The 16,372-nt window shown below is 40.7% G+C and overlaps 1 protein-coding gene across 1 annotated transcript in view; it reads left to right on the top strand.

Moving 5' to 3' along the window:
* The first annotated feature begins 4,714 nt into the window (after window positions 1–4,714).
* Window positions 4,715–16,372, top strand: part of LOC149021601 (ATP-dependent zinc metalloprotease FTSH 5, mitochondrial-like) — a 38,540-nt gene continuing 26,882 nt past the window's right edge. The window contains exons 1-2 of the mRNA XM_089149829.1: window positions 4,715–4,931; window positions 6,000–6,075. Of these exons, the coding sequence (XP_089005955.1) occupies window positions 4,905–4,931; window positions 6,000–6,075 (103 nt within the window). The 5' untranslated portion in view covers window positions 4,715–4,904. The remainder of the gene's footprint in view (window positions 4,932–5,999; window positions 6,076–16,372) is intronic.

Raw genomic sequence — 16,372 nt, 5'->3', positions numbered from 1 at the left:
GAGCACTTCATTGTAGGAACTGATAGAGTAAAATCCTCCCCAACTAGGCTCGTAAAGAGAGACCGACAAACCCTACCATTTAAGCATCTCATCCGCTCTCTCAAAAACAGGTCAGGAAGCCAAATTAGTGGAGTACTTCAAGAAGGAACCCATGGTATCGTGCAGTGCTCCCGTAGAACCAAAAAAATGACTTCCAGTAAGAAGGAAGAAACACAGACATGTTTACGAAAGAGAGAAGAATAGCATGCATCAACAAAACTTGGCATTTTGAAGAGTGAAAAAATCCACATCTAAAGAAATGAGGAGTGAAATAATGATCGATCAGGGGAGTTGAACTGGAGCAAATGGTTTAAAAAACAAATAGAATTGGAGCAAAGTGGTTTTTAAAAACAAATTGGGTGCCATCCCTTATGCCAATAGATGAATCTGAAGAATCAGAAGGAGTGGTCTTTGATGTGCATATTGAGAAATTTGGTAAAATTTAAAGCATGGCAATTCTTGGGATGAATAATGAATGCTCAAGCTTTAAAGATGTTTCCACCAATAGAGACAGTAACCACTCTTCCTCCAACGATTTGGTGGCGTTCAAATATTTGAATGTCATTGATTGAGCGAAGCAGGGAACTCAATGAATGGTAGCTAAGGAAATGGACAACGGATGAACCAGAGAATCTGCTTCTGATGATGCAAACACTTGTAGAAGGAGATGCTTCAAGCGAAGCAACGGCTTGTGCAGATATGGTACATAACATCAAAAGTAAACGAGAGAAAATAGACAAAACCATGTATTGAGCTTTCATTGTGATCAGTAAAAATTGTGTTGACAAACCAATCGGGTCGAACCATGGTCGGTCAGTCTATCCCAGTCATAACTTGAATCTGTAGATTTATGGGTATGAGATTTCACCCCTACAATAAAAGCTTTAAATATTTGAACCATAACTCGAGACAAACAATCACACAAGTAATAAAATAGTTATCTAACATAAAAGAGGGGTGGGCAATTTCACCAAACTCAAGAAAGAGCAATTCCACCAAACTCAAGAAAGAGCAAAGCTCACTAGTTAGAAAATCAGCAAAAACATAAATAAGTTGACTAATGACTTGGATTTTATTATTGATTGACCTCCCAACACTTTGGCCCTTGTCAATTTCCTGTCACTCTACCATTGTCCAATCCAGAAGGTTGGGAAGTTCTTGGTCCAGGAGGTATCAACATCTCTCGCATACTTCCTACTAAAACTTCTAACTGACGACTGTAGACATATAAGAGTATAGGAGGAAGTTAGGTCAATCAACCAATGCCCACTACTTTGCGACAACAGTTCAAGGGGAGCTCATAGCTATAAATTGTGCCTCGGATGTAGCAAATCAAAGGTTTTAAACAGGTGAAAACGGAGTTTATTTGCAATACAACAATGGAGTACATATTGGATCATGCATCAACTCCACCTATCAATTTTGGAGTTGCCATGAGTCATTTAAGCTAATAAGTTTGTTTGTGTTCGACTGTATATAAATTCAATTCCAGATGCTTAGCACATAAAGGCCTTTTCACTTGTATAGATGTTGCTCCTGAATCTGCACTGGACCTGAGTTGATCTTAAACTATATGTTTGCACATGAAATGAATCGTAAGAGTGGGCTGCCTCTATGGACGGGAAGCCACCTTACACAATTTAATCAAATTATGGATAACACAAACCTCGTAGTGCGGAGCTATAACTCAAAGAACATTCAATGCTAAGAGTTATTGCAGGAGAGTAAATGTTGTTGTTTCTCACTTGATATGCATTCTATTGTTCACCCTTTACCTTTATACTTATGATCCAAGATCTCCTTGTGGAGAAGATTTTTCTGTTCCCTTAGATTGGTATATGCCCAATAAAGAGTCCATATTAAATATATTGCTCAACTTGTTGGAGAAGCCAATATCTATATCTTATTGGAGAAGCTTCAAGTGTAACATATCTGGTTTTAGATATTATCCATAATATCTGCTCACATTATCCCTTGCTTTGACGTGCAATTAATGCGGAGTGATATCTTGATGTTAAGTTTTCAAGACAATGGAGTGTCAGAGTTCTGACGCATCTAGTTTTTCCCCGAAAAGTAACATATCATAAGGTGTTTTGGGACATCTACTCCGTAATGTGGCGTTGCCTACGTTGTGCTTATCGTAAAGCTAGCCTCATTGGATGTCACTTTTCGGAATGAACACAGCAGTTTCAGTTCATTATTGTCTCACTGACTAGACCAGTACCTAAACCATTCATACCATGCGGTTTACCCCAGTGTGTTAGCCTTATTCAAATTAGGCGTAACACTAGGTGACAAAATGACCATATTTCATTTTATGGTTTCATGAATTTGTTGATCACGATACCATTGACTTTACAAAAGTGAAAGGTCTTATTTACTTTAAAAATAAAGGGTAATTTTCATCTAGACCCCCTGAGGTTTGGTCCATGTCATTTTTAGTCCAAATAAATGGACACTTTGCATCTGCCTCCCCTGAGGTATTCAATAAGATTAATTAAGGACAATTTATGATTTTTATGACCAAAATACCCTCACATCTATTCTACCATAAGATTAGCATATTTTATTCACAATAAAATCCAACGGTGAAAATCAAAAGAGTGGGGTGTCTACTGGATCATTCCAATCGAATGAACATAAATCCATCTGAAAAAAATATACATTTCTAAATCCCGAATTCTCTCTCATCTCCTTCATCGTCTCCATCTTCAGTACGGCGTCGCCTCATCTCTGCTTTTTTTTCCTCTTCAACTCCGACAACAGTTGAATCAATTGGAACACCTTTTTGCTTAAATCTATTGATTGAAAACTAGAACGATTGAAACACTAGGATCTCCAACTGGAGAAATCCTCTTGTACAGACTCTGACCTGAAGTAGATCTGGAAGTAGAGGCATCTGGGGTTTCAACTGAGTAGAATAAAATCCTAATAGCTCTGATATAATCACGCTACGAGTAGAACTTGTACAATCTTGAGAAAACACGATTCATCTGAAGTTCTCGTTGAGCCCCGACTGGTGCAGAGACGACTGACGAGAGAGAGGGGTTTTGAGTTGACTTTTAGCTTTATAGGAATCAAATGGAAAAGATGATGATTTTAGGGTTTAGGGCTTTAGGCCATAAATGGACTTGTGCAGAGGCCAATAATTTGTTAGGCTCGTCTTTGACGCTTGGGCTCAACGTCCATGGAATTCCATGGAATAATTTATTATATAAATATATCTCCAGTTGATGATGCTGTTTTTTTTTTTCTGGTTGTATTCATATTCATCATCTAGAGCACATTGGGTCGAGCTAGAACTGGAAGGTTGCGGTTTGCAGCAACAACGGGCAATCCCGAAGCTCTCAATATCTAGGTGTGACGTTTTATCGGAGGATTGGGAGATGGGAATCTCACATATGGTTGATATTTACATAAGCGAATCTCATTCTTGCACTTGAATTCGATCCATTGTTGGTTCCTTTGATTCTTAACTTGCTTTTCTTTTTGGTTCCTCTTTTTTGCAGGGATTGTGGAAAGCAAGTTTATTTGGGTGGGGAATTAATCTTCGTTTTGTTTCTTCGCTAATGTCTTTCAACTTTCTGATTGTGATTGTTTTATTGGTGATTTTTCATACTGATGGTGTTGATTTGTCAAGTGGATTCGACACTGCTCGTGCTGCTACTAGGTACCCACTCTTTTGATTTTCACCGTTAGATTTTACTGTGAAAAAAATGCAAATCTTATGGTAGAATAGATGTGAGGGTATTTTGGTCACAAAAATCACAAATTGTCCTTAATTGATCTTATTGAATACCTCGGAGAGGGAGGATGCAAAGTGTCTATTTTTTTGGACTAAAAATGACATGGACCAAACCTCAGGGGGTCCAGATGAAAATTACCCAAAAATAAAAGAGTGAATATGTGAAGGGCAGATGGGCTCAATTAAATGGTTGAAGGATATTAACAATTAGTCATGAAAGTGGATTTAAGTCTTCAATGAGCTGAGATTTTTTACTTGCAAAAGTAGTAGATTATTCTCTCTTCACGTTTATCAACCATAAATTTACAAGGGGGCTGACATTTGGTCCACCTTACTAGTACTTGTATGCAAGGTTTAAAGTATAAGTATCGAGTATCGTATCGGTAAGGTGATATTAAGAGACATGTCGTCCTGTATCGAGTATTGTAATCGCTTTGACTAATGTATTTTAGTGTAATTCAATGGAGAGACGTATCGAGATGTATCGTATTAGTTGAGTCAAATATAAATACGTATCGACTAATATCTTATGGTATACTAGATACTTTAAACCTTGCTTGTATGTGTGACCTTTAAAATGTACGACGAAGATAGGAAGGAAAAGCACAATCCTCAAGTAGCGGAAATGGAGAATCTGGATTCTTCAATCATAGGTCTCGGGCATCAATTACTAAAAACTTGTTGAGACCCTAGAAACCAAAAAAACCCCACCTTAATACAACGCTATTTTTGTCTTTTGATTTCGCGGTGACATCCCAAAGTCCACGCTACGATACTTCGTATCACACATTCACACAACGTCACCGACATCTGGGAGCAGCAGCATCTTATCCAATCCAATAAAATAAATAAAATAAAATAAAAATGATTTTCTGTTATTTTGTTGTGAAAAAATAGAAATTTTGTTCGAAAAAAGAAAATGGCATGAGTTAAAACTTAAAAGCTTCTAGACCCAGGATGCGTTCATGCCTCTCTGGTCCGGAGGAAGGGGGTGGGACGGCCCAGAAACCTGCTAAGCGCAAGTGCTACTACGTCTCCTTTTGCAGGTTAAAGACGCAACATTCGCGCTTAGTACCAGTGCAAAATTCATCTTCCAGCTTCAATTAAAAGTAACAGGAAGATGGCCTGGAGGCGACTTCTTACGCAGGTTTGATCTTATCTGATTACGTTTTCAGTTTTAAGAATAGGTTATTTGTTTTTTTTTTTTTCTCTTAATTTGTTTGGGTTTCGGCGGATGTTTCTCTTTCTATTCGAAATCCCTTCTTTTGTTAAATTTCTTGTAATTTTTTTGTTCCTTTGCATTGTCGAAGAAAGGGTGTCACTGTTGTTTCGAGATTCTTGCAATCAATTGGAATTAAACCATTGGAGGTTTTGGTGCCCAAGAAAAATCTTGATGTTTGAATGTCAGTTTCTGCTACTTGCCTGATCCTAGAGCTTGAATGATGCGTGAAATCCATCTTCTACCAAAAAAAACAAAATAAAAATAAAATATAAAAATAACGATGTATTGGTTTCGTATACATCCCACTTTAAGGTTTGAATTTTTACCGATCATTAGTTTTTCCTAACCTAGAAAGTTCAGCTAGTCGAGCATTAGCAAGTTTGTCGTCATTGTGTTGATAGTAAGAATGTGCGTTCCGCGTAGTACGGTTGGTATTGAAAAGCCCTGTTGGAAAGGTCCTTTCCATTCTTCAAACAGAGTAGTGTTGATTGTTGAGAAATTTTCAGTTACGTATTCAAGTTGGTTAACAAGAAGAAGAACATCAATTCCTGCGTCGGAATGGAATAGGCTCTACAGAAAACATAATTGTTGGTTTTGGCAGACAGATGGAAGTGATAAACATGTCAGAATCTTGATAACCATAAGAGTCAAGGGAATTGGAAACTGAGGTGTCCTTGTTGCCTCGAGGAATGTAAAATGGAGATAAGGCTTGGAAACTGTCTAGGACTGTAGTGTATTGAAATTGAATTTCTTAATTGAAAGATTTCCTGAATTGAGAGCAAATACCATAAATACTTTGACTGTCTAGCAAATCTTCCCATACTAGTTATTTGCTTCCATAATTGAAGTGGGCTAACCTTTTCTTTTTGGCCCTTATTTTCTGTGTAATTACTTTATTCTGATTTGTGGATGTATTTTGTTGCTTCTTCTTAGTTCAACATCCTTTTTTTAGATGTATTCTGTTATTTCACAATACCCTGTTTTACTGCACAGGTCTCAAGACAGCATTCACAGTTGAGACAATTTAAGGATTTCTATGCTCAACCTCCTCTAGTGCAGAAATTCACAGGTAGTGGAGCATTATATCATTTAGGTTATGCCACCGTGTATTGTAAATTATCCATTCTTTGCTCTTCACAGGATATGCCTGGCAATATATATATATATATATATAAGATATTATTTATTGGTAGGTATTTACCATATTAAATCCTTCTGCTTTTGAAAGTAGAACAGCTATCTTTGGTGTAATATTGTTGCTTTATTTGTAGACATGTACTTATTTTATTTAGATTATGGGTACAAGTCTCAACTGCTCATGCTATGTTTGAAAATGTCCTCGATTCACTTGACCTTTAATCTGGATGGAGCTTCCATGTCAATTCATTTCTTTGTTATGCTTTGAACTCTATCTACAAAAAGGGTGTACAGTTTTTCTATTATATATATTGAAAATCATAAGAACCTTATACCAAAATTGGGGAAACGGATAATAGCATGCAGTTCCACATGGAATATGTCTTTCAGTAAACTTGATACACTTATCAGAAGCAATAATCACACAGAGTAGAAGAAAAGGCGTTCTCCTGCGATGCTTTGAAGATGCATCCTAATCAAGTCTATTAGAGTCAACTATGAAGGCTTTGACCTGATCCAGCATTGCTGCAGTTTATTTGCTGACTTATATAGATGCTGTGCATGCATATAATGTAGGGTTGTAGTCTAAGATACTGCTTCAAACACAGCATATTCACATTCTGTGTTGATTCTGAGATTGAAATATATGAATATGTTAGATCTCCTTCAGTTTTTATATAGAATTTGGTAAAAGTTGTGAAAGAATAATTTGAAATAATTTGACATGTCATAGATGACGGCTATTTATATTGAGAATATCAGTTACAAATAACGTATGGTGGCTAGGGCTATGGCATAAGACGACCATAGCCTTAGTCTTCATATAATGAATTTGGACATAGTTAACCTCAATGTTTCCCTCAAGTTGGTGCATAGATATCCTTGCTCAACTCAAATACGAAGATAGAATGGCTTAGAAGCCAAACCCTTGGTAAATATGTCTGCCAATTGCTTTCAGTTTGCAACAAAAGGTATGCAGATCAGATTGAAAGCAAGATGGCATACAAGTTAGTGTCCTGAATATCTCAGTAATGTCTTGGTATCTTGTAACATCCTGGTGTATCTACGGAATTTTATTATTATTTCATGCTCCCCATTCATGCTTGGTGACACCCCCCCCCCAAAAAAAAAAAAAAAAAAAAAAGAAAAAGAAAAAAAAAGGACCCAACTCAACGAGATCTCAATCCAACTCAATTTATTGGTTGTGCGAGTTGGGCTTCAAAACCATGCACTCAAACTAAGATGCAGAACAAGCCTTCTTCAAGCATCTCCTTAATGACATGGCAGGTCTAGTTCATTGTGCTTAGTTCGATCATGTTGAACTGAATCATTGTCAATAAGGAATGCAACCTTTCATAGTAAAGCCTCATAGGGTCTTCAGAAGCAGTTGGCAAGGCAGCAAATATGCCCACAGAATGGGCAAAATTGTCATGCTAAACCCTTTGAGAGGCCAATAAAAGATCTGCAAGACGCATAAATGTGCTGGCAGAACCAAAGCAAGGCACAGGAGGGCCGATAGTTGCAGGCGATACCCCAATGGACGTTGGCAGAAAGCGATAGCCAAGGGCAAGCTGGTGGAACGCTAGCAAGCAGTGGTAGCCTAGAAAGGTTGACCGAGGGCAAGGCAGGTGATAGAAGGGCCAGCAGGTGGTGACAGGGCATAGTGGAAGGCAGAACCCTTGTGTGAGAGAAAAAGGGTCCACTGGGTCCGTGGCAGTGGTGCCCCTTGAATGATCTGGAGTAATCATAATGTTTGGGTGGTTATCATGGTCCCAGGTGCATTGACACAACAGTCAATCATGCTGAATCATGAAGTGTCGGTGGTGGTGGTGGTTTGATGGCTGTGAAAAATTCCCAAAAATGAATTGTGTACTCTGACACAAAGTTGAGTAACAGTGAGAATGATTTGGCTTGTCAGAGATGATAGAGATTAGAGACTGCTCTTATTTTATTGAGAATAACAGTTACAATTAAGGTATGGTGGGTAGGGCTGAGTCATTACACAATCACAAGTCTAAGCCCAAATAGTTAAAAAGTTAATCAAACAGACGAATTCTTCTCAACAACAAGAACAAAATTGTCTCATTTGATCAAATACTCCAGCAGTGTGCAGCAGTTGAAATCATCATACATTTACAGGCCTAAGCCTATGTACAATGAATCTGGTCATAGTTATTCTTAACGACATACCAAACAGACCAAAGCGTTTTCAACAACAATGAAATTGTCTCATCTGGTCTGGTCCAATCCTTCTGCAGTATACGGCAGTTGGAGTATTCGTTCACAAATCATCCACGGAGGAATATTCATGTTAATTGACATTTCTGGTTGCAAGAATTGTATTGTTTTAGGGCAATTTTGGCTTCTCAATGATGCCAAAATAGTTTTTGTCTAGCATACCTGTAAGTGCTGATAAAAAATGTTACTATGGATTTCCATCTTGAGAGCAAAATTCTCTCATGGACACTCGGAGGAGTCCCTAAGACTTTTCTCTCAAATGTGTCACATGGGAACTTCTGGTGATGGGTTTACTTTCCTACTTTCCTTTAGTTGTAAGATCTTGTGCTTCCACGGGAACCCTATGTTGTGCATGATCGTACACGTTCATGTTGTTCTGTTGGGTGACCATTTTCATCTTTATGTCAAATGAATTGATTGTTATGTATGCGAAGATTGGGCAGATGGACTGTGCATGCAGTTGTTCAATAGAATGCTTCACAATAGTTTTACTTCTTGGAAATTGGAATACAATGTTTTCAGATTTCTCCTCTCAATTATGATTGTTGATCATGATGGTGCTCTTGAGGTATCTTGAATGATGGGACAAGAAGGGTTGAAAGTGAAACCTAATCTTGTGGCATGAACATCACTATTGTCAGCCCATGCCTGGTGTGGGAGACAGAGGGAAGTTTTAGTGATATTAGCTGATAGGAGAACGTGAGCTAATGGTGCTACTGCAGAAGCTGCTGGGGTGTTTTCATCTGTTTGTGGAGGTTTGATGATCTTAATGAGAATGATGGTGTTCATGGATTTGGGGGTAATTTTGAAAGTTGACCGTGAAGAACATAACCTTATCTATTTTTATGGTAAACGTGGAAATACTGGGGTTGCAAAGATGTTTCTGGATATAAAAATCAAGGACTTGGTGAGTTGGAGTGTATAAATTTTTCTCCTTTCCTGAAGCTGGTTTATGTGAGAAGAGGCTTCTAGCATTTTTTGCAGCTGGAGAATTCCAAAGAACAGTTGATAAGAGCTGATGCGGTAACTTGGAGAATGGAGGGCATTGAATGGGGGGATTTTCTTCAAACGGCTGATGAATGAATGGGATTCTTTTGTCAAATGAGTATCTTTGTGCGAAGACCAATTCAATCACGGTTGCCAATATCTTATCAGTGTGTGAAGAGGTAGCAACATGTTAGATGTATTAAAAATGGAGATGGTAAAGTATTAGTTTGTGAGGAGGATATTAAGAAAAGATGGGAAACCTATTTCTCTAGTTTACTAAATGAGCATTCTTTAAGCACTTATGTTTCGGACGGTTACACTTTTCACCAAGGCACCGGTGTCCAACCTTATATACGTAAAATTTCGATGTCCGAAGTAAAAGAAGCTTTAAGGAGGATGAAACTCGGCAAGACACAAGGTCCTGATGAAATCCCAATTGAAGTATGGAAGAGCTTAGGAACCCATGGACTAGTTTGGTTGACTAAGTTGTTTAATAAGATTATGAACATAGGGAAAATGCCAGGTGATTGGAGGAGAAGTGTTGTGGTTCCAATTTACAAAAATAAAGGAGATATTCAAAGTTGTAATAACTATAGAGGCATTAAATTGATGAGCCATATGATGAAATTATGGGAGAGAATAATTGAAACCCGTTTGAGACACTTAACTACAATTACGGAGAACCAATTTGGGTTTATGCCGGGAAGATCTACAATGGAGGCTATTTACTTAATTAGGAGATTTATAGAAAGGTATAGAGAATGTAGGAAAGACCTTCATATGGTATTTATTGGCCTAGAAAAAGCTTATGATAGAGTCCCTAGAGCGTTAATTTGGCAAGTACTAGAGAAAATAAATGTTGCAAGTAAATATGTAGATATAGTTAAGGATATCTATGATGGTTCGGTGACTAGTGTTAGAACAGTGGGGGGACAAAGTAATGAATTCCCGATAACAGTTGGGCTACATCAAGGGTCAACTTTAAGCCCATATCTATTTGCATTGGTAATGGATGAATTAACCAAAGACATTCAAGATGAGGTCCCCTGGTGTATGCTTTTTGCGGATGATATTTTGTTGATTGATGAGACCCAAGTGGGGATTAATACCAAATTAGAATCATGGAGAATAGCTTTGGAATCAAAAGGCTTTAAACTTAGTAGATCGAAGACAGAATATCTAGTTTGTAACTTTAGTCATGATCGGGCAGATGATGAGGTGGTGATACTTGACGATAAAGAGATTCCTCAGAGTGATTGTTTTAGGTACCTAGGTTCAATCATAAGTAAAAGAGGTGATTTAGAGGATGAGGTTTCCCAAAGAATTAAAATAGGGTGGATGAAGTGGAGGGGTGTGTCCGGGGTCTTATGTGATCGGCGTATTCCCAAAAGCTTAAAGGAAAAATTTATAGGACCGTTGTTCGACCAGCTATGATGTACGGTGCAGAGTGTTGGGCTGTTAAAAAGATTCATATTGATAAACTTAGTGTAGCAGAAATGAGGATGCTAAGATGGATGAGTGGCAAAACTAGGATGGATAAGATAAGAAACGACCATATTAGAGTTGGTTTGGGAGTTGCTCCCATAAGTGATAAGCTTAGAGAAAGTCGTTTGAGGTGGCACGGCCACGTTCAACGGAGACCTATGAATGCTCTTGTTCGGAGAAGTGATATAATCCATATTGAAGGAATTAGAAGAGCTAGGGGTAGACCTAAGATAACCTTAGAGAAGTGATGAGAAAGGATATGCATAGCTTAGGCCTTGAATCTAGCATGGCCTCGAACAGAATTGATTAGAGGGCAAGAATCCATGTAGCCGACCCCATTTAGTTGGGACAGGGCTTATTGTTGTTGTTGTTGTTGTTGTTGTGTGCAGAGGTAGCAGCACTGCATCTCGGATTGGCAATCCACTCCAATGTCAATAGAGCTTGATGGATAAAAAACATTTTTCGATAAGAAATAGACTAGTCAATATATACATGAAGTCTGGAGTCTTAAAGAGGGGCATTTTGTTTGATTGGATTGAAGGTAGAGAATTGATCTCTTGGAACACAAGGATCATGGGTTATGGAATGCTTGCCTTGAGGAAGGATGCTTTAGAGCTGAGATGATTAGAGCTGGAGTGATTCTATGGAATAACTTTTTGTTTGTTTGGCAATTTGACGTGACATCTAGTCAATGATCAGGATGTTCAAGCTTCCTCGAAAAATGTAGCATTATGCTTCTGTGGTTGATCTTTTTGGTTGGGGTGGTCAATTTCAAAAGGCATGCGAGATTGGGAAGATGATGACAATGAAACACGGTAGATGTGTTTGAGGTTCGTTCTTGAACTAATGCAGGATATACAAAAAGACAGAGGTGTCTGAAGAGGTCAAAAGGGTTAAAGAAAAGCCCAGGTCAAAGCTGGATTTATGTGCAGGAGGTTTGTAACGTTTGTTTATTCTCGGTTGGGAATACCGTCCCAATCAGGTTTGGATGAAGTATTTGAAATCATTAAGGACTGGGGTTTAAAGGGGCTATGTATATGACAGTTGGGAATTGCTTGTTGATGAGGAGAGTCAATTTTTTTTTGGATGAATAAATAACTGTATTAAAACCAGCAAAGAAAAGAGAATGTATGCGGGTGGGTTTTGGGGGGGCAAAAAGAGGGAGGTCGAAGGAAGAGCTAAAACCCCAAGAGACAAGCCTGTTCGTTGGGGTATCAACATCCGGGGGTGGATGATGGAAAGGGGCTTGGTAGAAACATCAAAGCAATGGCATTCCAAATCGTGTCCAGAGATCGAGATTTGGAAGTCCATCTCCTAAGGTTATGCTCCCACCACAGGTGGTGGATAGTGGCACTAAAGACTAGCTTCCTACTTGGTCACAGATAGAGGAGCTTGAAAAGTTTTTCAAAACCCAAGACCAATCTCGAGCAATGCCAAAGGATCGCCTCGAACGGGACCAAATGGAAGCAAGATTTCTCCCTAAGGAGGCAGGAAAAGGGGTAAGTGAATAAAAGGTGATTGAAGGTCCTCTAAACCATTTCAACAAAGGATACAACTAGGGTTGCCCAATACTTGCGGCTGATGAGAAAAGACTGGGTATAGAGGGCAAGGGTTAACGACTCGCCAAAGGATGAAGGAGTGGTGAGGGATGTGCCCTTTAAACTAAATCAAGGAGGCCCAAGGGACATGGAGGGAGGGGGAATGAAACAGGTTCTAGGCCGAGGAAGTGGCAAAGGATTTGGAGGCTAAGGGGAGCCAAACGGTGTGGTCACGAGGGGTGTCCAAAAGGGGAGGGAGGAAGCCCAGACTTGTGTGAGACTGCGTGCGGGAAGGGGACCAAGAACCATTGGTGATGAAAGCGGAAAGTGGGAAGTTTTAGGGGCGTGGGACTCATAAATTGTGTGAGGGACCATAAGGGTGAAGAATATACCCATCAGATGCCACGGTTGAGCCAAAAGGAGGTGAAGAGCCAATGGAGGTTTGGGTGGAGATGGCGAAAAGGGCACGCGGTCTAAGGAGGAGCTTCCTCCAGAGCCAAGTGGGGTTGGCCGGAATAGGACCAATCCAGATCGAGTCAGATTTGGGGACATAGGAGGAAACCCAATTAACCCAAATAGAATCATGTTTGGAGGCAATCTTCCAGATTAGTTTCAGGAGGCAAGCCACATTGACTTCTTGGATGTGGCGAATCCCCAAGCCCCCTTTAGATTTTGGGCAACAAGTATCTGACCAACTAATGGGGTGAAGGAAGCGAGAGGACTCTTGGCCCTTCTAGAGGAAGGCACAAAAGAGGATTCCATTGCATGGATGATGGCTTTGGGAATGGAGAAGGTGCCGCATGAATAAAGACTGAAGATTGAAGGACTGAACGGATGAACACCACTCTAATAGTGAAAGAGAGGAGCTTGCCTTTTCAGAGTTAGAGCTTTTTGCTGATGTGATCAAGCATGGGGGTACAATGGTGGTTGGTGAGTCTATTAGGAATAAGAGGGAGGCTGAGATAGACCATAGGGAAGGATCCCAGCTTAAAGCCAGTGAGCTGCTGGATGGTGGTGAGAACCAAATCGGAAATACCCGAAAGAAAGAGGGTAGATTTGTCAAGGATTCCTCGAAGATTGGATAAGGACTCGAAGAGGGAGAGGTCCAAAAGAATGGAGGAGATGGATGAGTAGTGGGCTTTAGAGAAGATTATGAGGTCATCAACAAAGGCAAGGTGGGAGAGCTTAAGGGATATGCACTTAGGGATGAGGGAGATGAGAGGTTGATTCGTTTTAGATTGGAGAACGTGAGAAAGGACCTCCAAAGCTAGGGAGAATAAGAAAGGGGAAAAGAGACAACCTTGGTGGATGCCGACACAAGGAGGGAAGTATCCTGTGGGAGTATCATTAGTGGTAATGGAGAAGTGAGGATGGAGATGCAAACTTCAATCTACGAGACAAAGGAGGGTGGGAAACCCATAGCCAAGAGAACTTTATTGATAAAGTCCTTGTGAATAGAGTCAAAGGCTTTGTGGAGGTCTAATTTTAGAAGGGTAGCCGAGGAGTGGGTAGCCCTATCGAACCCTCTGACAATCTCCGCACAGAGAAGGAGATTATTCGCAATACTATAGCCGAAGATGAAAGCGGATTGACTTGCGCTCGCAAATGAGGGCATGACAATCTTTAGCCTATACGCTAGGATTTTAGAGATGAATTTGTAAAGGAGATTACAAAGGCATATGGGATGGGAATTCGAGAGGGAAAAAGCCTCAGGCTTTTTAAGGACAAGACAGAGAAAGGTTTGGTTGATGGAAGAGAGCTGGGAAGGATTAAAGAAGAAACTTTGGACAACCCAGACAAGGTCCTCTTCAATGAAATTCAAAGCAGCAAGGAAGAAGCCCATATTGAAGCCATTTAGGCCTGGGGCTACGATTGGCTTTATGGAAACGAATAGCGGAGAGGATCTTCTTGAAGGAGGGAATGGACCAAGCCTCTTGGTTATGGAGGAAGGGTCAACAAATTTTGTTGAGAGGGGAAGAAGGTAGAGGGGAGCGAGTGGGGGAGAGAGGGAGGAGAGAAGAGGCTAGAGAAGAAGGAAACCACTTTTGCCTTGATACTAAGAGGATTGGAAACCTGGCAGCTATTACTAGCAGGAAGGGAATGGAGTTGAAGGCGAGCTGTTAGGGAACGATGAAAGTAGGCAGTATTAAAATCCCTAAGCTCAAGCCGCTTGATTGTAAATTTTTCGCGGAGGAAGCTCTCCTCTTGGGAGGCAAGGGAGCATAGTTATGAGGCAAGAGAGACTTCATCCTCCACCAAGGAAGGGTTAAGAGGGTCCCTGTAGAGAAGGAATTGGACCCTCAAGAGGTCGAAGCGACATAAGAAGACCTTGGAGGAGATATTACTGAAAGTGGAGGAATTCTAAGAGAAAAGGGCTTCCTTAGTGTTTCGAAGCTTATGAGCAAAGGCAATGAGGGGGAGGGAGCGACAATGGACAAACTTATCCCATACTTCTTTAATTGTGGGAAGAAAGGAGGAGTTAATAGTCCACATGGAAGATTTTGAAGGGTTTAGGGCTGAAGGAAGAGAGTGTTTTGAATGTGAAGGAGACAAGAATGGTCCGAGAGACTTGGGTAGGAAAAGGAGGAATGGGAGGTTGGGAAGCAAGAGAGCCAATACTCAGTGGCTAAAAAGCAATCAAGCTTGGAAGCAATATGGTCAGACCCAATCTTGTGATTATGCCGCTTAAGAAGGTGATTAGACCAATGGAGGTCAATTAGACTGGTATCCTTAATGTAAGAGTTGAAGGCGTCAACTGCCGTAAGATTCGGGGGGCAACCTCCAGCCCGCTCAAGTGAGAAGTAGACAATGTCAAAGTTGCCACCAATACCCCAAGGGCGGCCCACGGTGGAGGAGAGTTAGAGCACAAGTCATCCCATAGGTGGGCATGATCGGAAGCACATTTGAAGCTTGGATAATGGAGAGGAGGATGGGGGGGGGGGGGAGGGGGAGGCGGAAATGCATGAATTGAGGGGAGGGAGCCAAGTGGGTGACCTAGAATTTGACCTGGGTCCCACAAAACCCAAATTTGGCTGTTAGGAGAGAGATTAGTATTAGAGAGAAAAGACCAAGAGGGGGCAGTAGAGTGGGCAATTCGACGGGGATTATGACTATGGACATAGGTCTCAAGGAGGGCACAAGAAGAGGCATTCAACTCACGAAGGGTATTTTTGACATCGGCTTGTTTAGCAATAGAGCCCCCTAACATTTCAATTGAGGATATCAGACATTATGGCTGCTATGGGTGGGTGCTTCAATAATAGGGGTTGGAATATCCAGCCAATCTTTATGTAAAAGGGGGGGGGGGGAGCCTCACACAAGAGGGGAGTGCAAGTGAGGAACCCAAGGGGTAAGGGGTCTCAAATATGTTAGGATCAATGGAGGGAAGCCTCAGACAAGGGGGGACCCAAGGGGAAGGGGTCTCAAATATGTTAGTATCAATGGAGGAGCTAGAACAAGGGGTATATGGACCAGGGGAATGGGTTGGGTCCAATTAGGTTATAGATAAGGAGTGCTAAAGGGCTTGCACGGATTTAAAGGGCTAGCCGAATGGTTTAAAGGACCTGATGAGTCATTAGGGGGATTTGAGTTGGGATGATGTACGAGATAAAAAAGATGAAGTTGGCGCATTAGTGAGTGGAGGTTGAGGCCCATGGGTTGTAAATAAGGGGCAGTATCAGGGCCCATTGCCAGTAATCGTAAACAAGTGGCTAGGAAAACAGGTGGAGGTGGGCCCTACCATGTTGTAGTAGGTGAGAGGGTAAATTGGGGTTTGAAAAAGTGAGCTTTGCCTGGGAAGGAGATAAAGACGAAAGAGGTTCTGGTGAGGCTTGTTTGGGATTCAAAGAACCATTGTTGCAAGGAGTAAGAGTTTGTGGAAAAGGGAAAGTTGTAGGTGGTCATCAGACGAGGCTAGGACAAGGTTATCAGGGTGAGGGAAAGTATGCTCAAGTGTCAGGGATTTGAGAGTCAGTTACCTTT

The sequence above is a fragment of the Hakea prostrata genome, chromosome 3, assembly GCF_041222555.1.
Source record: "Hakea prostrata isolate BN-2017 chromosome 3, UWA_Hpros_2, whole genome shotgun sequence".
Taxonomy (NCBI): domain Eukaryota; kingdom Viridiplantae; phylum Streptophyta; class Magnoliopsida; order Proteales; family Proteaceae; genus Hakea; species Hakea prostrata.
This window is presented reverse-complemented; position numbering and strand designations above follow the sequence as displayed.